This window comes from Bufo gargarizans, chromosome 5, assembly GCF_014858855.1.
Source record: "Bufo gargarizans isolate SCDJY-AF-19 chromosome 5, ASM1485885v1, whole genome shotgun sequence".
Classification (NCBI taxonomy): Eukaryota; Metazoa; Chordata; class Amphibia; order Anura; family Bufonidae; genus Bufo; species Bufo gargarizans.
Window position 1 is genome coordinate 192,516,220 of NC_058084.1, and position 21,581 is coordinate 192,537,800.

The following is a 21,581-nucleotide window of genomic DNA, read 5'->3' on the forward strand; positions in this document are numbered from 1 at the left end:
TAAAAAAATAATAATCTCTTGTATTTAGATACTGCTGTTACATACTTGTTATGGCGCCCCCTGGTGTTCTTCCGATTCCCTCTCAGAACGTTCACATTATGTGTCTAGTCCTCAACCCTACAGCCAAATTCCTTTTGAACACAGGCAGTAGAATTGTGCTACTGTGCAGGCCTGCCAATAAATAATAGAACCGCAGAAGTGGTGACTTTTACCCTCCACTGGGCACATTAGGTGGACATTATGAGAGGCAATAAAAAAACACCAGGGGGCGCCACAACAAGAAAAATCTAAAACCTATTATGTTTTGCACAATCTGACTAATATCTAATGATCAGTAGTACAGGCATAGTCTGTTAGTAAACAGAAGAAAAGAAGCGCCCCCATATAGTGGATCCCAGGAAAGGTGGTATGCAGCCACAGATGATGTTGTTCCTAAGAAGATTTGGAAGGGCTTACAAACAGGAGAACATCCCTCGGCGCAAGGAACCAGACAGACGATCCAGGATGATGCAGGTTATTGATGATTTATTGAGCAGAATAAAACAATGCGTTTCGGGGAGTTATCTCCCCTTCATCAGGTAAAAACTGCTTATATAAACTATTGGTAATTGAAGCAGATATCTGCTTCAATTACCAATAGGTTATATGTAGTTTTTACCTGATGAAGGGGAGATAACTCCCCGAAACGCACAGTTTGGCTTCCACTAGAGACGACAGCAAGATGGGATCTACTGCACATTCTCTAACTGAACTATCACCAGCACATGTGTGAGATTTCAGGGCCAGACAAGAGGATAAGGAGGGTGTCTGGCCATGTCACTCAATGGAAGCAATTGGCTAAGGGAGAACAGCGATAGTAAAGTGATGCTCTGAGGGGCAAGGATGGTCCCTCGGTGCTCCGAACATCTTATTAGTAATAAATAATAATAAAGCGCAAATTTCTGAAAAATAGTGCAACAGATTGCTACAAGACAGGTGGCATTTGACTCAGCATAATCAATCCTAATAGGAATTATTATGTCTATTTTAATAGGGTTGATCATGCCAACAAATGCTCTTTAAAGGGGGTTATCTCACCTCAAATATTGGTGGCATATCGGTAGGCTATGCCAACAATGTCAGATGAATGTGGGTCCCACCTCTAGGATCCACACCTATCTCTAGAACAAGAGCGCACCATGTATGCTCGGCCACCCTCCATTAGTTTCTACGGGAGTGCGAAAATACTGTAGCTGAACGCTGGCTTGGCTATTTTAGGCAGTTCCATATAACTAAATGGAGCGGTGGCCACGCTTGCGCGGCACACTCTTTGTTTCAATGGGACTTCCAAAAATTGCCCAACGAACCACTCATCTATTTTCAATACTCCTGTAGAAATGAATAGAGGGTGGCTGCACATTCACAGTGCACTCTTCTTCACTTTGGTGGCAAATATCTAGGAGTGCCCATGTTTGAGGGGAGACAACCCCTTAAAGTTTTACTCCAAAAGTCTTAAAATCTACGAAGGCAGCTTGATGGGTTACTCATTTCTAAATGACTGGATTCACAGTAGAAAGCACAAGACCTGACTAAGGAGACCCAAGTCCTTGAGAAAACGCCCAAGTGTTTCATACAGGTCTGCCAAACATGTCATGCTCTCTTCTCCTTCACAGCTTTTTTCATATTGCTTCAGAGCGTCAAAGTATTCTGTGGCCATCGAGTTCTTGTCTTTCCCAACAAGTTGCCAGTAATTGAGCAATTCAGCAAAATGTCCCCTGAGAACCAAGAAAATATATAAAACGTGTTTCATGAAGCAGATGTAAAATCTATGTCAAACAAGGTGAAATGATCTTATACGGCAGAATAATTTACACTGACAGACGTGTTCTCCAAAAGACAAACCTTTTGTAAAGATTCTGTGATACAAACAAGTTCATGAGACATCTGTGGAGCTTCTGCTTCTCCCCTTGTTGCTGGAATAACCACGTAAGCTCATCGGCGCTCCGCCACGTCACTCTGTCCCGACTAGGATTAAGAATAGCAGATCAACGTGGGTAATGCAGTAATACAATTGTACCATTAAGCCCTTAAAGAGGACCTGTCATCATGAAATGCAGTACGTAGAGAAGGAAGAGCTGAGCAGATAGCTAGTTTTATAGGAAAATATTCTGTAAAACCTGTAATTTATAGATTCAAATCTCTGCTTTTTCTGGCCTCAGTTTTACAGTGATTGATATCATTCTCTGAGTAGAGAGGAGGTTGAAATGTATAAGTTACAAAAAACTTTCCATAAAACTGTATATATCAATCTGCTCAGCGTCTCCCGCTCTATAATATGCGGTCTGCAGATTGATTGTATTTCGTGGTGACAGGCGCTCTTTAAGGCTACCTACACATGTTGTGGATTACGTGAATTTTTCCATGTGGATTCTAAGGTCGAAAAACCACAGTGTAGTACAGTATCAGCAACATGTATGAGATTAGACAAATCTTATATACACTTTTCTTCTTTCGTCCATGTGGAAATTGACCTGCTGTGTGGATTTAGAAATCTGCGGCATGTCAATTATGTTTGCAATTTTTGCTGCAGATTTCACCCTTTTCAATGGAAGGGTGAGATCTGCATCAAAAATACATCAAATCAAAAACTGCAATACATCATGCACGGAAATCTGTGTGGATTTTCTGTTAGTAAACCTGCACCCATGTGTAGGTATCCTAAAGACTGTGTCTGCTGCCACTAAATGATGAAAAAACGTTAAAAGATTTTTTTTTTTTTTTAAATGCTGTAATTCCTAGTTTAGGCTACTTGCACATGTAGCGGAATTGCTGCGGAAATTTTCCTTATGTTTGACTCATAAGAAATTATTGTTAAATAAATGTTGTCTTCATGTGAAAATAACCTCCCTAATGTAGTCAAGGGGAATTTTCTACTTGAAATCTGCACCAGATGCCATTGCTCTATCCTCCTTTTCAAAGATCTGTGCCTGGCTGTAAGACAACTGAGTGTAGGAGCCCTCCTAAACTTCTGTCTGCAACAGGACCTGTTTTCTCGGGTCGCTTCTAATATTCATTTCTAAGTTTTGGTGTTCTTTTAAACAACCCCTGTCGGCAGGATCAACCCTATTAAACCATCCATCCTACCTGGTAGGATTGATCCTGCCATGTGAAAACCAGTTGTTGGCGTTATGCAAATGAGGCGTAGGGCCTAGACCCCTACTGCACCTCAGCTCCTTAGGTTTCCAGTGTTGGCCACACATCAGTGCCCTGAAGCGTTATATGCATAAAGAGTACAACAAGCCTTTTTTCTTGGGAAAACTGCAACTTTTTTTCACAAGACAGATATTTTAATCAGCAGGATCAACCCTACCAGGCACTATGCCTGGTTTAATAAAGTTTATCCTGCTGATATATGCTCTTTAAGTTACGTATTTGCAGCTTACATAGTCACAAACAGTTTGTGAAGCAATGCCACCTTGATGTGCTCTATAACGTGACTTCAAATTTTAAGATTTGCTTCTAAACTTCTAAGCCTTATAACGTAATAACTATTTTAGGAGGTATCATTATTGGTTTTAAAAGCACAGAAATGGAAATTTTAAAAATTGGGAATTTTTCCCAATTTTGTGAAAATTTTGTATTTTTTTTATAAATAAAAATGATTTTTTTTTTACTCAAATTTACCACTGTCATGAAGTACAATATGTGACAAAAAAAAAAAAAAACTGTCTCAGAATGGCTTGGATAAGTAAAAGCGTTTTAAAGTTATCACCACATAAAGTGAAATATGTCAGATTTGCAAAATTAGGCTGGGTCCTGAAGGTGAAAAATGGCTGTATCCTGGAGGCGTTAAAGGGGTTCTCTGGGATTTTCACATTAAGTGTTGCTGTTCTGGCTCCCCTTCAAAATGCACTTAAAAGAGGTTCTCTGGAATTTTCATACTGATTTCCTTTCCTTAGAATAGGACATCAATATGAGATCAACGGGGGTCCAACTTCCCGGAGTCCCCTAGATCAGCTGTTTGAGGAAGCTGCAGCGTTCACAGTCCGCGCTCCGGTGCTACCAGTCAGCTGCAGCACTCGGTTGTAGCTCCTCACAGCCCACCAAGCACAGAGCTGTACATTGTATATATTCTCCACTAGAATGGGACTGAGCTGCGTCTAGGCCACATGACCGATGAACGTAATGTCACTGGCCTAGGTGCTCACGGAGGATAGGTCAGCAATATCAAATTCCCAGATAACCCCTTTAACTGTTGCTGTGTAGTATGAGCCTTACACGTCATGTAGATGGCTGTATTCAGGATCTGTATATTTGGATCCTGAATACTGTGCCTATAGCTGCAACAATTATTCAAAGGTTAGGTGACACTCCAACTGAGAAATTATGCAGGAAGCAGGAGACGGTTCCCAGCCCGAGTAGCAATGGAAGAGAATGAAACTCCTGTACTCCACTGGATTGCTTCAGGTGTTACATTTATTAAACAAGCAGGTATCCAGTAAAAATTACTGAACGTTTTCGGCAATTTGCCTTCTTGAGAGAACCGGAATGATATATATAGATACACAATCAATAAACAATAATGTGTAAACGTGATGTGATATACAGAAACAAAAGTCAACAATAATATATATACATATATATATATAAAAACAAATAATCATATAAACATCCTATTTGAGCAGGGGACAACCCCGGTTAACTGTAAGGTTATAGGCAGTTGTGCTTTCAGAGTATTTCTGGATAACATTAGGAAGATACGTCGTCTGCTGGATCCAAGTAATTGGCTCCCAAAATCAACACTGTCCACATGGATTGGTGTATTTGTTAAGGGGAATATTTGACGGCGTTAAAATTATCCCTATACAAGGGAATTTACCCCTTTCAAATTCAGCTGCCAATCCAACATGATACGGGAAGGAAGTGAAGCGTTACAGACCATTAAAAAGGACAGAGACCGAACCATCAAACCTGCCAACAAAGGCATTGCTTTGGTGGTCATGGATAAAAAAAAGACTACTTAGAAGAAATCTATGGCCAATTGAGCTATATGAATGTATATGAGTGTCTACCAAGAGACCCAACACCTACAATTGCACAAAAAATTAAACAAGTGCTACATACACACTTACATAAGGGCACTATTGACCAGGAAACAGTCACATATCTTACAAAACTCCATGCTATAATCCCGTTCTATACACTCTACCCAAAGTCCACAAACGTCTCAATAAACCACCTGGACGCCCAAATGTTTCCTCATCCGACTATATCTGTATTCCTAGAAAAAATACTTACGCCTCTGGTTAAAACCACCAAATCATCCCTACTTGACACATCTACATTCCTGCAAATCATTAGGGATCTTAAACAGGTTCACTCTGACTCCATTTTGGTCACGCTCGACGTGGTCAGCCTCTATACCTCCATTACACATACAAAAGACCTTTCTGCCATCACCAGACTGCTTGAGACCACAGACACAAACATTGAAGTGACCACACTACGCATGGGTCTTCTCCACTTAGTCTTAACTGAGAATTACCTTATGTTTCAGGACACTTTGTATGTCCAGAAACAAGGGACCGCTATGGGGGCACACATGGCGCCATCCTACGCTAACTGCTACATGGCCATCTTTGAGGAAGATCACATTTATACTAACCCCCTTTTTCAACAACATGCTCTGGTCTGGAAAAGATACATCGACTATGTATTCTGTATCTGGAATGGTACCGTAGAATCACTACATACATTTACTTCCACCCTCAATTCCGTATGGCCAGAATTACAGTTCACCCTACACCAAAGCAATTCATCCATACATTTTATGGACATAATAGTTTACAAAGAAGCAGATGGCAGTCTACACACTGACCTCTACACAAAACCAACAGTTCGCAACAATTTATTACATTACTCCAGTTTTCATCCTGACAGCATGAAAAAATCCCTCCCGTGCTCTCAGTTTAAAAGAGTTTCCAGAATTGTGTATGATGAAACAGCCAAAAAACAGAGGCTACTCGAAATAACCTCTAGATTCCACGCCAGAGGCTACCCAGATAAAATAATAAGACATGGACTAACAAAGAATTCCAATAAGAAAAAATACTAAGGCCAGAGGATCCTATTTGTCCACACTTACCATCCCTTTGCAGCCAAAGTACAAAATATCTTACGTAGACATTGGCATCTCTTACGTCAAGCCTACCCCCACATAAAGGATTTTGCCTCCCCTCTCTTACCTTGTAACAGACGCCCTAAAAACCTAAGGGACACTCTAGTACGAGCAGATGAGGGCTCAAACACTAAGTTACCTAGACAGATATTCCTTAAGACCCAATGCAGAGGAACATTTTCTTGCCTACAATATATGCAATGTTCTCATGTTACAAAAGGTGATAAGATATATCACCCACGTACTGGAAAATCCTATACATGGCTTCTACACATGTGATTCCTGAAATGTCATCTATGTGATAAAATGCCCCTGCGAATTTGCATACGTAGGTGAAACCACACAAAACATTAGGACAGAATCTGTAAGCACAAATCCACAATCCACTGTAAGAAAACACTTCTACCAATTCCAGCACACTTCATCTCCAAAGTCACAATATTGCCCAACTATGCTTTCAAGTAGTAGAACAAATAGAAGCCCCTAGAAGGGGAGGTGACATCTCTCGCATACTCAAAAACAGGGAGGCCTTCTGGATACACCAATTACAGACCTTGGACCGCAAAGGTTTAAATCGGGAATACGATCTTGGGGGGTTTCAAATGAATTTATCTGCCATTTCCCTCCTGTACGCACACTTTTCTCTGTAATAATGTCTTGATATATCCCATCATGTTTTTTATATGTTACCAATCACTTATGTATACTATTATACATTATACTAACTTGCTATTCTCTATTTTCAGATGAGATATTGACATCTCCTTCCGGATGGAGCCATACTTAACTTATATCCTTTCAGTGACTATATCCTATCCCAGCCTGTCGATCCCCCTGTCCTCATTCTTTTTACTACACTATTCAAATTTTTCATTATATCAGTTTCTCACTTTTTCTCTATTTTATTTTCTATTTCATTCTTTTTCCATTTTCTTCCACCCCGCTCTGCCCTCCTTCTTTTCTTTCACTTACAATTATATTCATCTATACTTTCATCCTATTCCAGTTTCATTTGCTACAGCACACAAACCATTTCAATTTATTTTTTTATTGTTTTAATTTTTATCTCAATTTTTATTTTCATTTATTTTTATCTTTCTTATTTTTATTTTAGTCATTTTGTTTCCTTTGTTTATTTCTATTTTTCCTATTACTTCTCATTTACTTTACTCTATTTCATTCTTCTCATTCCCCTTCCTATTTTCCATCCTCCTTTTCTCTCTTCTTCCCATCTCTACTCTTAATCTACTTCTCTTCTAGCTCCACTTTCCCCCTTTCTCTATCCATCTTTCTTTCCTTTAGCTTCTATTGCATTATCTCCCTCCTATTTGTAATAAATGCTCCATAATCCTTGCTTCTCCGCTCTACACAACCGCTGCACATAATCCAATTACACTTCATACTATAGCACTATATATAACCCCGTCTTTTCCATTCATCTATCCTTCTCACATCACAGCCCACACGCCATACCCATTCGGCACTACGGTGGCCATTTTTGTCCTTCCCTTAGGACCTCCATCCACCATCGGCGCCAGAGCATGCCCAGATCCCCCCAGAAGCTGCGGCTGCCATCTTGGGTGCTCCCTCTTCCTCCACTAGACCGCCCTCCTCCTCCTAGGTTCCACGTGTGGCGTGATATAAACGCCACATGTGCATACATTATTTAAGGCACAAACTCCTTAGGGCATCACCTAGGGCCACAGTGCCCACTCCACAAGCACTACTTAGGGTGGTTAACCCTTTACCACAACCTTTTCTTCTGGGCTTCAGCCCTCCCTCATCTCCTCTACACAGTGTGGCTCATGCAGGTAAGCAATAACTTCATTGAGTCTTAAATTGACCAGAAAATTGCTGCTAGTAATGCTGCGGACGATACTTCTTTTACTGCTGCTAATGTTCCTCTGTTGCTCTCATTTTAAAGGGGTTCTCCGGGTATTTAGAAAATGAAAATACTAAAATATTACTTTATTGCAAATATATTCCCAAATACCTTTTATTATTTATAATGGCTAATTTTGTTTAAGGAGAAACAAAATGGCCGTTGTCCTATTAATACACACAAAACCTGTCCTAATCACACAGGAGGACATGTTACTTCTGAGCAATGAGGTAAAGAGCTGTCTCATCCTCCTCTCCTACTTGTCAGGAGTTATGATTCTGAATATAGATTATAAGAACTTTAACTGAATCTCTGTGGGAATGGAATTCATGAGGAGACATGAAGTACAGAGAGGACGGACAGGACAGACTGTGGTAATGGAGACTCCATATAAGAGCTGCTGCGCATTATCCACATCACCCCCACCCTCCTCTCTGTACTTCATGTCTCCTCATGAACCACATTCCTACAGAGGTTTAGCTGAAGATCATATTAAACTGTATTCAGGATAATAGAAGAAGACGAGGCAGCTGTTTACCTCAGTGCTCTGAAGTAGCAATGCTTCCTGTGTGATTAGGACAGGTTTTCTGTGTACGAATAGGACAGCGGACATTTTATTTCTCCTAATGATTGCTCCACAGACAAAACGAGCCATTATATCTAATGAAAGGTATCTGGGAATATATTTATAATAAAGTAATATTTAAGCATTTTCATTTTCCTAATTCCCGGTGAACCCCTTTAAGTGTTGTTGTTTGATAATTCCACTTACTCCTTATCAATCTTCCCTTGTATAAAGATAATGTTAACGCTGTCAAATATTCCCCTTAACGAATACTCATACACCAATCCATGTGGACCGTGTTGATTTTGGGAGCCAATTACTAGGATCCAGCAGACAACGTCTCTTCATAATGTTATACGTTATTATGCAGAAATACCCTGAAAGCACAACTGCCTATAACCTTACAGTTAACCAGGGTTGACCCCTGCTCAGATAGGATGTTTATATGATTATTTGTTTGACTTTTGTTTCTGTGTATCACATCACGTTTACACATTATTGTTTATTGCTTGCGTATCTATATATGTAATTCCGGTTCTCTGAAGAAGGTAAATTGCTGGATACCCGCTTGTTTAATAAACGTAACACTTAAAGCAATCCAGTGGAGTACAAAAGTTTCATTTTCTTCCTATAGCTGCAACAGGCACATACTGTGTCTCTGATGTTACCAGGAAAAACATACATTTTTTTCTCATATTGTGTATTGTGGACCTGTACTACACTGCAAACTGCTGTACACCCTAGACCTAACATCACTTACTTCATCTTGAGCATCTAGTATAGCTGGTTTTGACAGTTTTGAAAGTTGCCTGTTGTTAGGATTTGCTTTTATTGTTTCTATTATTCTGCTGGAGGTAAATCCTATAAGAAGCACTATTTTATGTAATTTTGCTGGTGGTAAATCCTATGTGAAGCATTATCCTATATCATTCTGTTGGTGGTAAATACTATATGAAGCACTATCTTCTATCATTCTGCTGTGGTAAATCCTATATAAAGCACTATCCTGTATCATTCTGCTGGTGGTATGTGACAAACCACTTCATTAGTCTAATTACATCAGTATAAAATACCCAAGGCTATATTATTAAATACCATTTCCAAGAGTTCAGGAATTGAATTTCATTCCCATCATAAGACTGGTGGTAAAATAGTTTCAATAATAATGATAATAATAATAACTACCTTAACTGTGTTGTGAAATACTGAATGAGTTTCTCTCGGTACTCGGACACAATATTGTGCCCTCCTTGCATATACTCCAGTCTCGCCGCTTCCCATGCCTGGGGAGAGGATGAAGAAAGATGGCAATAGTCTTCACTTTCTACAACTGCAGTCAATAACCTTAGGAAATGCCCATGCCTATACAAATAAACTCGCATTGTCACTAACTGAAAGGATGAAGGTCTCCATAACTAAAAACATGCTCCCAAGTTCTCTATAAAATTCCTAAAGTCTTTCAAACACGCAGATTTTGTCCCAGAGAATCCTAAAAATGCAACCCTCACATCATATTGCTGGTTTTAAACTTTACTGATGACCTTTCCCTCTTTACAGGCTTATCAGGACAGATGAAACATAAGAACATACCTGAAGATGTTGAAACTGGAGTAGTCCACAGCTATATCTAAGTACAACCATCTTATGAAGGTGATGAACCAAAAATGTCAATATTGGCCAGGTCAGCCCAGTGCAGAGCTCCATCAGTTCATATTCACTCACTCCATTGTGGCTTACACTGATCAGACACAAAATCTAAGGAACAATAAAGGTCTTATCAGTATGCTCAATGACTTCAGTAACGTAGCACAAAGAATCTGAATGCCCTGCCCTTCTTCTACTGTATCGCATTGCCTGCATTCACCTTGCTGGACAGTTTACAGACAGGCTAACACCGAGATGAGATGGAGTATTACAGAATTCATATTAGCGCAAACTCTAAATAACTAATAAACTCTTCCATGGGGCAGAAATTAAAAGTTTGCACTCTCCAATGAATAGTCATTTTGCTGATGCCGATTTTAAGGTTCACGACACCACCCAGGTGATGGATGTGGAACTTCAGCGGAAATAGCAATGTGATATTGGCTAATGCGTCATCATGGCCCTATAGGGGCCTTAGTGCAATGATGTCAACACAAAGGGGCTTTCTGCGCTGGTCTTGATAGCCCCCACACTGCAGCAGGATGCGCCTCATTTCTGATAAGGTGCAGACCTTGTCATAAATTAGACGCATACTTCGGCACCCAATGTGCCTAAACAGCTATGAACTGCCATAGATTTCTGGCTTCGTTGGCGTAAATGAAGATAAATTTGTCATGGCCACTCCCATTCCTATACTCTCTTCTGAAAAATGGCAAGGGCAACATATGGACTTTATTGCTACTTAAAAAAATAAAAAAATATAGTCTTAGCTTGTAAGATGCTGTGAACGTGAAAATTCACATCAGTAAAATGACTATTGATCAGTCCTGGATGCATGAAGGTTCCCAATTCATTCACATGTCAAGCAGTGACAACTCTGTTCTAAGTCTACTGAACTGTTAAATAAGAAACTGCCCAGGCAAACATCGAGACACTTACATTGAAAGATTTATTCAGCCAAGAATCAGGAAAACTTGACGTAGTAGGGTATTCCTACCATAGGCATTTATGGCATATACACAAAATATACCATAAATGCCCCATAGGTAAATAGCTAACAAGCATTTATCATACTATATATACCATGAGTATTGGGAGTACCCTAAAGGGGTTCTCCGGGCTTTTAATATTGATGGCCTACCCTCAGGACAGGTCATCAATATCAGATAGGCGGGGGTCCGACACCCAGCACCCACACCGATCGGCTGTGTATGAAGGTGCATGCAGCATGCCTTCTCTCTTCTCTCTTCCTGCTGCTATGTCTATGGCAAAACAGCAGCAAGCAGGAAGAGAGGAGGGAGAGGGCACGTGCATACCTCGTGCGCCTTCCCTTCATACAGCCGATTAGCGGGGGTGCCGGGTGTCTGAGGATAGGCCATCAATATTAAAAGCCCGGAGAACCCCTTAAGGATTAGAAAAACATGACTTCGTTATTCCAAAAACGGCCCCACACCTGTCCACCTGGTATAGCAGTTCAGCACCACTGAACTGAAGGAGGCTGAGCTGTAATACCACCCACAACCTGTGGAAAGTGGTGGAGCTATTTTTGTGGGGGGAAAAAACGCAACCATTTTCTACCCCAGGACAACTACAGGATAAACCCTAAATGCCCCACAGGTAAAGGGCCAACAAGCATTTATGGTACTGTTTATCCCAGGACTACTGGGTGATTGGGGGTCTCAGCCACCCTTCTATTGCTGTCTAGGAACTGTCAGGACTGGAGGGGCCTGCACCTATGAGACATGCCATAAATGTATATGATGGGAGTAACCCTTTAAAGGGGTTGTCTAGGATTATAAAAACTGCCTCACATCTGTCCTGATACTACAGTTCAGCTCCATGGAACTGGATGGGGCTGAGATGCAATACCATACTGAACCTTTTCTAAAAGGCAGCCATCTTGCTAGTTCTGGACAACCTCTTTAGACTTCCAAACCAAAACATTTTTGCAGACAAATGCTTGTAGCTACAAAGAATAATCTAAAGTAGTACAAAATTGTTAAAGGGTACCTAACCTTTCAACAAACTTTGCATAAATCAATAGTATAGCGTGTGTACATGAGGAATAGCACTATTTCTGGCCACTATATCACTTGTATATTGCATTTTTTAGCTGAACATCTAGTTTGCAGCAGATCTCTTAGACATGGTGGGGTGAAACTAGCTGCCATCCACTGCACACAGAAAGTAGAGGAGAAGCTGCGTCCTAACCTTCTCTTACTCACTCAGAAGGACATTAAAGAGAAGTACTGAACTGTACTGATTGTGAATTTAGCATCTGTGCTGAGATATAAATCTTCTATATAGCTGTGCAGTCTCTTTAGTATTTCTTTTTGAGCCCTGTCTTACTCATGCTGATGCTCCCCCACCCCCCATCCATAGACTTGCATTGGCATGTGCAATATGATACTCCAGTGGAGCTGCATATCTTAAGATGGAATTCAAAGCATTTTTTTAAATTGAAAAGCAATTGGCAAGGGGTGAGATAAACAGGTGATAACAGAATAAAATAAACATTACTTATTGATAAAATATATTACAAAGCTTCTTGTGATCGCTTTTCCTATTGCTTTATGTAAAGTTTTTATTTATTTTTTCAATATTATTGTTATCTATCTAGCTACACACACACACACACCTTATCTTTATGGAGACCACAGGAAGGAAACAAAATGGTATATCTAGAATAAAAACCTGCTGTAAAAGGCACTTATCATTATACATAGGAAATTATATTAGTCTTTAGCTCCTATACTATGGCGTTCTTACCTCTCTCATGAGCTCCTTGTCTTTTGCAGTGGGCAGAAATTCCTGCACTGTGTGTAGTGCAAGTCGATACAAGGACACTGTATCCTGGCACTGTAGACAAAGCTGCAAGACATCTGTAACGTCCCCCATGTTTGCAGCCCTGCACATAACACATATTTACGTTACAAATTGAATTTTCCCTTAATGGGAACAGTTACAATCCACAATTCCTCAATTTCACACATTTTTGTTTTTCACTAACTGAGGATGGGGTTTTCAAAATCCCACCCCACGCAATGTACTGTAAAATGCTACAGATTTTCTGTTTGGAATCCACTCTGAAAGACCAGATTGTAAATGCATCCTAAAATTATTGATTAAAGGAGTCATCCAACTTCTAAAAAAATTATAACGACTGTAAATGTTATAAACGGAAAAAAAAAGCATTCCTTTTTTTCTTTATCTAGGTTATCCAGTGCTGCCACTTCTGCTTTCTTTACATGCACCTAGCATGTGACCACTGCAGCCAATCAACGGCCACAGAGATTGCGTGCCATACTCTACTGGCATCACTGCTCAGCGCTGCACCAGCCACTGATTGCCTGCAGTGGTCACATGCAGGGTGTCTGTAATCCAAAAGACCAGGAGAACCACTAGAACACCAAGAAAAAGACGAGGTCAGTACTGTTTTTGTTGTTTTATAACTTTTACAATTTTTTGAACTTGTATTTTGAAGCTGGAGAACCCCTTTAAACACAGAACATCACACATTTATCTAGGAATATACACATATTTAATAAATTACTTGGCTTATATTCTCCCATTCATTGAGAATTATTTTTTTTAAGAAAATCTAAATTTTCAGCAACAGTCCCATAGACAGCATGCATTTATTTAGTAGAGATTTGTGGCATTCTGCTCAATCCCCATTGGTCAGATAGTTATACCATGCCCTGCTGATATTGTGTCTATTAAAAACCCTTTAACAGTTCAGTCAGGTGACACATACCCTCAATAGAGTAGATATGTTTCCACCTACCAGATCAGTATTTTAGCTAACAAAGTTACATATAGAGGATTGCAGGTTGTAGCAGATCGACAATGTCTTTCCAGTCTTCTCTCCTGGAAAAAAAAACAAGCAAATGACACAATGCTTATATATTATTACACCACTTTTAGACCTGATGGGCAATCTGGAATACTGAAATATATAATCCACATTTCTTTCACTTTCGATGTGAAAAAACAACAAACGCATAAAAGTTACAAAAGATTACTTTCCATAATAGTGCGCAAATTCAGTGCCAAAATATAACAACGATGACTGACTTTGTTAGCCCAGGATTCATCCAACATATACCTGTTCTTTGGTTAACAAAATATTTTTTGCACTGCACTCAACATTTATGAGAGACTTCACATCCTTTGGGTTCAGTGGATCCAGATGGAGAGTTGGCCACAATCTGTAATCAAACACATAGATAATATCTGTCAACAATCTCAAAGTAGAGGAGAAGCTGCTTCCTAACTTTCTGTTACTCACTCCAAAGCAGTCCCAGGATCATGAAGGACATTACAGAGAAAGTGAAACCTGTTTTGGTTGTAAATTTAGCACCCTTACATAGTCTCTTTAGTCTCTGTTTGAGTTCCATCTCACTCATGCTGCTGCTCACTCCCCCTCCCCCTTCAAAGACTTGTATTGACATGTGTGATATCTTCTGGAACATTTGGTAACAATTATTCTGCATTCTAAATTTTTCTGGATTCCTGTTATCTCCACTGATCCAGAAAATAGGAGTGTCCCCAGAGCTTGCTATTCTCTTTTAATATTCAGAGTCTTTTACACACGACACAATATAGTCAGCATAGGCCTAGCAAAAAGGCTGTACAATATAGATAAGATACTATAATTCCAGAAGCGAGAACTAGGCTTCCAGTACACCAGGAGAGAACTGCTATGAAGTAACTTACCTCCAGGTTTGGGGACAAGTTTCAACATTTACAGAGACAATTACACGAACATTTACTGGTAAGGGATCAATTAGCCATTTCATGTGCTTTTCCGATTGCTGGAAGACATATAAAATCGGCTTTATAAGATTAATACTTTACTAATATGTATTATAGGACAGCACAATCATTCATTACCTGTTAAATAGTCATTATAGGAATAGTTCCATAAGTACACAGTGCATAAAAGGTGCAATAATTCATTATTATAGAAGTTATACAAACCTCCCTTAAAAGGGGTTTTCCAGGATTACTACAATTTACAACAGATACACTTGTGTAGTACATCTTCTCCTTGTTTTTATTTTTTTATTCGGACTCTCCTGACCCATATCACCATTTAACCAAACCCCTCTTGTTTCTTTCCATCCTATATGTAGCACTTCCTGTTGCTGGATCCAACCAAACCCATGATGCACTTCTTTCTCTGCCACAGCTCCAGCACCGCCCCTAACAAAGCCCAGCTAGTTTATGGCTGCGCCCACCCAGCTAGTTACATAGACACTCCCCTATTACTGCCCCTGTTGCTGCTCTAACACACTCATGGACAAAACATCACAGGAAATAAGAAAGAGCTGCATGGACATGGTCGTGGTGACCACAGCTCAGAGTATATATTAGGAGCAATAAAGGTAAAATAAATATATTACAAAATTACAACTATCTTCATAAAGGATTATTTTACAGGATGTCGATGCAAATCGGAAAACCCACTTTAATTAATATGGAAGGCTTGGAGACCAAGGCAACATCCAGCGGTTCATGGTAAGACTATTACCTAAACAGACCCCTATAATGAGGCATTTACTGTGCTAGTATACTGATGACCTATCCTCAGGATAGGTCATCAATATCAGATCGGGGAGTTCCGACTCATGGCTCCCCTGTCAGTCAGCTGTTTGAAGAGGGAGAGTGTTGTGTCATCTTCACTGTTTAACTGCACACCATCTAGTGGCGGAGGAGTGTAATTATACCTGTTCATCCTGTTCACTTATGGGCTGAGTAGTTGTAATTACACTGCCACCCACCACAAGTTAGACAGAGTGCAGTTAAACAGTAGCCTACACGAGCACCGCGACCCCTTCTAACAGCTGATTGGGGGGGGTTCCGGGAGTTGGACCCCCACCAATCTGATATAGATAACCTATCCTGAGGATCATTTATATCTTTACACTCTGCAACCCCTGTAATCTGATTTGGTTGCCAAAAGTAAAATCTTTCTAAATCTATCTTTCTCAATATCAAAGTCCAGGAAAATTGCTTTAACACGAGCGACTGAAAATTCCCACTGTAACCATAGATGGCGCTAATCATGTAAAACTATGGCATTCACCTATACCTCTATTTGATCAATGGAGTCAATTATGATGATGATGTTGCCTTGATAGCGAATGGAAAGCTTCTCAAGCCAGTGGGGAAATTCTTCCAAGAACTTGCCCGGATCCATGGAAAGTGACGATACTGACCAGGAATGCTGCATAAGCTACACCAGAAAAACATCACATAAACATTACAATAATAGTATACACAATGGGGGAGATTTATGAAACTGTCTGAAAGAAAAACTGGTTGTGTTGCCCATAGCAACCTAGGCGGTAAATGGTTTCTAGGGGCAACAAAGACCGTTTTTCTTTTACACTGTTTAATAAAACTCCCCAATTACTTAAAATATAGGAGTGTGTGAAAAGTGAAAAAGCTAAATGAATGTAATGCAGCATAAACACACATAAAAAATAAAATGCAGATTCAGAAAATCTCTCTTCCTAGCAGACTTCTCTCTCTTTTGTGTCCTCGTTAGTGGCTCTTTCTTGAGTAAACATCGCTTAGTACATTTACTGCCTCCCCGAATAGTAAAGTGCCGCTGTAATCTGCCTGGCAGAGCAGGAAGCTGGTTTACCCTGCAAATGAGCAGGTAAGTGCACTGAGGGCAGGCCCAAGCCACTCTGTGCACCCTGCTTCCTCTGCCAGCCTTTTCCTCTCCTTCTTGATTGATAGAGCCAGGCAAGAGGACTATGCAGGAACCTTGCTCTGTCAATTCAGGTCTGGCTTGGACCCGCCCTCAGTGCACTTAACTACTTATTTGATATGTAGTACTAAAAGTACTTTTTCTCCAAAACGAAGCAATGGATCGCTAAGTAAAACGTAAAACACATTCAGCTGAGCTAGTCCCACAAGGCACTGTACCTTTAAAGAGTGTACATATTGTCCAACGGTCTGTGCCTACCACAAATCCCTTTGGCAATGCCCTAAATCCCCAAATGATCAGTCTACACCTTGGAATCTCAGTTCATTCAAACAGTTCACACAAAAAAAACACTATGGGCAAAACTGATACCCTGTGAAGATACAACCTCTAGACCAGGGGCACCACCTTTTCTGAGGGCCACATTGTCATACTGAACCAGTCCCAAGAGCCACAATAAAAAAAAAACGTAAAGGGGCATCATTATCCGAGACATTTATATCATATAAGAAATATGTGCTAATATGGTCCGATAGGCGCAGCTTGCACTTGCAGGAGGCCATGCATGTATGTGGTTCTTTCCGTTGTAGAATATGGGTGTTGTAGATGCAGTCTAGCATTTCACAACCCCCCCATAAACTGCGATGGAGAGAACCGCATCCATAGATGACCACCTCTAACTCATATACTCTTTTTGTGGAGTGCCAAACAGGAACATGGGATCCCATTCTCCTGACACATGCAGACAAGTACTGCCATGTCCAGATGGTGAGGGCCATATAGGAATGGCATCGTGAGAAGCATGCGGCTCCCGGGATGCTGGTGGTGCACCCTGCTCTAGATCCTGCACAAAACTGAACACCGAGTGCTCACTTCACTGGTGTGCCATTTTCATGCTGTTCTTTTCTAAGTCAACTCAACAGTTTGCAGCAAGCAATTTCTGCACCACATCCGCATGGCGATCGGCAACAAATCATGGAGATTTGCCACTATGGACTTCATATAGTTTTGAGATTTGCAGTTGTGGGTTTTGCAGCAGATCCACAGTTAGGCCTCATTCACACTTCAGTTATTTGGTCAGTGATATCCATCCGTGATTGAGCCAAAACCAGGTGCAGCTCTAAACACAGACCAGGTGCAGATCTTTCCCTTAGGGCTCATTCAGACGGACATATGCTGTCCGCAAAAATGCAGATCTGTTTTTTTTGCGGATTAGATGCTGAACCATTCACTTCTATAGGGCCCTTTCCTTCCATTCCAAAACAAATGAAACATGTCCTATACTTGTCAGTGAAAATCAGGACATGGCCCCATTGAAGTCTATGGGTCAGCCAAAAAATGGAAAGCAATCAGTTTTTCTGCAGACATGCTGAACTGATCCGGATCCGCATTTTTGCGGACAGTATACGGCTGTCTGAATGAGCCCTTATACCTCATGTCTGTGGAGGCTCTAATCCTGGTTTTGGCTCACAATCACTGATGGAAATCACTGACCAAAACACTGATGTGTGAATGAGGCCTTTATCTGCAGTAGTATATTACTTGTGGATTTTATGGAGGATTTTCTCTTCCCCACTTAAAGGGGTATTCCAGTTGTTTGAAATTATCCACTATCCACAGGATAGGAGATAACTATTAGATCTACTGCTGCTGGGACCGCCACAGATCACGAAAAAAGGGGCCACGTACACCCTGTAGCCCCCCTGGCTTGCTTATGGCCGCACCATTCATTTCTATGGGAATTCCTGAGATAGCTGAGCGCTGTACTTGGCTATATCCGGAATGATCATAGAAATGAATAGAGCGGCAACGGACATGTGCGACCGGCCACTCCGTTCATCTCAGAGGAGCTGCAGGGGGCACAAGGCCTCCATTCTGGTAATCGGGTAGGACCCCCAATGATTTAATAGTTATCCCCTGTCCTGTGGATAAATATACAACTTAGGCTAGTTTCACACTAGCGTTTACCATCTGCTGGAACAGCCTGACGAAAATGTTTGGATCCGGCACTATCGGATGCTACCTGACACCCACCTGCCCCAATGAATATGATGGGGAGCGGCGGAGGTCCGGCCAGAACCCGGCAAACATACTTGCCGGGTTGCGGCCAGATCTCCTCTGGTCCCCATTATAATGACGGTGATGTGGTATCTTCTGGCACTGACAGAATACAGATTCCCTGCCAGAACAGCCTGCCGGATCTAAAAATGGCAGTGTAAAACAGGCTTTACCCTTACAGCGACTCAACTGTGATCTTTGTGCTATACATCCTAAGCACATAAAAAAGGGAACGTTACCTTCAGGGTCAGTCTCTTTATGATCAAAGCCGGCTCGGAGCTGGTTGACATTGGTTTTCCAACAAAATGATACAACATAAGAGTGTTTGGTGAATGTTTCTGCTGAAGTTGGATCCTGCACATATAAAACCTTGTCATTAGGAGCAGTACTGATGACCAGGATAATGCCGATACTGATTCTGTAGAAGTCATATACAATAGCATTTTGAAACCTTTAAAACCTCCTTACAATGCATGAGGCCACAGGAGGCTGATGTTCTACATTATGTAAGACTGGAAGCTTGAGACTAGAGGGTTGCGTTATGGTCATAAATAACAAAAGACTGCTTTTCCTATATCCATACTAATGGGATATTTTCTCCTTGGGCCTACAGCTGATGGTGAGAGTAGGCCGTTATAATGTCCAACGTTTCAGATATGTTTTTTCTGGTAAATCTTCTCCATTCAAACAAAGCAGATCAGTTTTGATGAGAAGACAACTAAACAGCTAGTGAAATGTGTGGTCTATGGACAACACAGAAACTACTAGGAAAGATAGGTGGAAAACCTATTAAAATGCTCCTTAAAGCCTAGATGTTTGCCAGGGGTATGTGAGCCTGACCTTATTGAAAAGGATTGTCTCATGATACATTGCTTTGGGCGCCCTCTAGGTTTACATCTTTTTTATAGGCCAACTGTCAGTTTGGCATGTCCTAGCGACAGGTCAGAAATTATGATTGGCGGGGGTCTAGGTGCTGGGGGCAGAAGCTTTGTGCCCCTTCGTTTCTGACTGGCTCTGCTCCTAAAAAAACTGCTGAAAATCTGAACCTTAGTTTAAGCGAACGGTATGGATCTCAGCACCCTAACCTCCAACAATCCTAATTTTTTAAATTACAGGTACCCTTTAAGAAGCTTCTAGTTTTCGATATTATGTCACTTCCTTCACACAATTTTTATTGATTTTTTTAAACACACCATGATGCCAGACACACAGATCAATGGCAGAACTCAGATTTGAATAAATATACTGTATAGCCAAATAACTGAATTTTTTTATAAAAACTTTAGATTTTTTTTAAATCAAATTTTAAAAAGAACACACAAAAAAACCAAAAAATTCACTAGTAAATATCTTTTAGTTTGATGCGTCAGAAAGCCCTGGAAACTAACGTACCACTTTGAAAGGAGTAGAGATTTTCCAGAACCGGGTCCTCCTGATATTAGCAGTGGGGGAATGGGGGCAGGAGCAGCTACTAAATCATTCAAGCGATCATAGTACTAAAATAAAACACAATAGACAGAAAATACAGCAAAATAAACATTTATATAAATATGCGGGTCTGCAGTGGAAGGTTTCCATCTATCATTTGCATAACTACAGCCAAAGCTCTTGCTATGGGGGGTGGGGGGCAATAAGGTGCAAGAACATTGGACCTTTTTGTGGGGAATAACAATATGATGTTATTTTTTTCTATAATGTGGGTGTTGTGGTATGTGGTGCTATTATACATACCTTTAATTATTGCTATATATGCTGCTGTTTTCATTTTCTTATACTAGATGATAAGGGGACCCATCTTGTTTGGCTATGGGGCCCTATGAATTATAGTTACACCCCTGCCATTTATAATCTTTGCACTGAGTTTTAAAGCGACTTGAGTGTCAATCTTTCCAAAATGTTAATAACTACTAATAGTGATCTAAGTACTATACCTGTCACAAGGTGCATAAAATGAACCAGCGCCTATACAGCTCAAAGGGATGCCAACCTTGTTATTCACTTCACGTTGTACCAGAATTATTGACATTTATAACAAATAATAAAAGAAAACCTCAGAGATTTTGCATAACATTGTATAACATTGGATGGTTCAGCTGCCATGGGCAAAATAATTCTTCCCAGATTGATCAATTTTTAGATCACTACCACTGCTAAAAAGGAGCACTCCTGTTAAAGAGATTCTGTCCCCGACTATGGCAGCACAGCAGGCCAAATAGGTGCAGACCAACGGATTCGGCAACAAATCCAGGACAATACAAGACGAAAAATGGCAGCACTCTCACAAAAAATGAGTGGAAAGAAAAATACTTCACCCATGTGGTTGCAACTTTTCAGCTCATCCATAAAGCCTTGAGTAAGCACTCGGCTATCTCCAGGAACTTCCTTAGAAATGAATGGAGCAGGGGCAGAGCATGGCTGGGGATGTGAGCGGACGCGCCTGATAAGGGATCCCTCTGATTATACTTCATAATCCGTGACATCTTTCACTTTTTATCGCATTTTGAAACCAGGTGCTAGTGCTGAGGTTCTGTCACGGAAGGTGTACAGAAAACTA

At 40.6% G+C, this 21,581-nt stretch overlaps 1 protein-coding gene across 3 annotated transcripts in view; it reads right to left on the bottom strand.

Annotated features, from left to right (window-relative positions):
* Positions 1–21,581, bottom strand: part of NPHP3 (nephrocystin 3) — a 64,420-nt gene that overhangs the window by 12,895 nt on the left and 29,944 nt on the right. For all 3 annotated transcript variants that reach the window (XM_044295832.1, XM_044295833.1, XM_044295834.1), the window contains 11 exons: positions 20,420–20,523; positions 19,267–19,381; positions 16,346–16,489; positions 14,968–15,065; positions 14,357–14,459; positions 14,036–14,118; positions 13,018–13,156; positions 10,195–10,359; positions 9,790–9,887; positions 1,882–2,004; positions 1,565–1,754 (listed from right to left, as the gene is read on the bottom strand). In XM_044295832.1, coding sequence (XP_044151767.1) covers positions 1,565–1,754; positions 1,882–2,004; positions 9,790–9,887; positions 10,195–10,359; positions 13,018–13,156; positions 14,036–14,118; positions 14,357–14,459; positions 14,968–15,065; positions 16,346–16,489; positions 19,267–19,381; positions 20,420–20,523 — 1,362 coding nt within the window. The remainder of the gene's footprint in view (positions 1–1,564; positions 1,755–1,881; positions 2,005–9,789; positions 9,888–10,194; positions 10,360–13,017; positions 13,157–14,035; positions 14,119–14,356; positions 14,460–14,967; positions 15,066–16,345; positions 16,490–19,266; positions 19,382–20,419; positions 20,524–21,581) is intronic.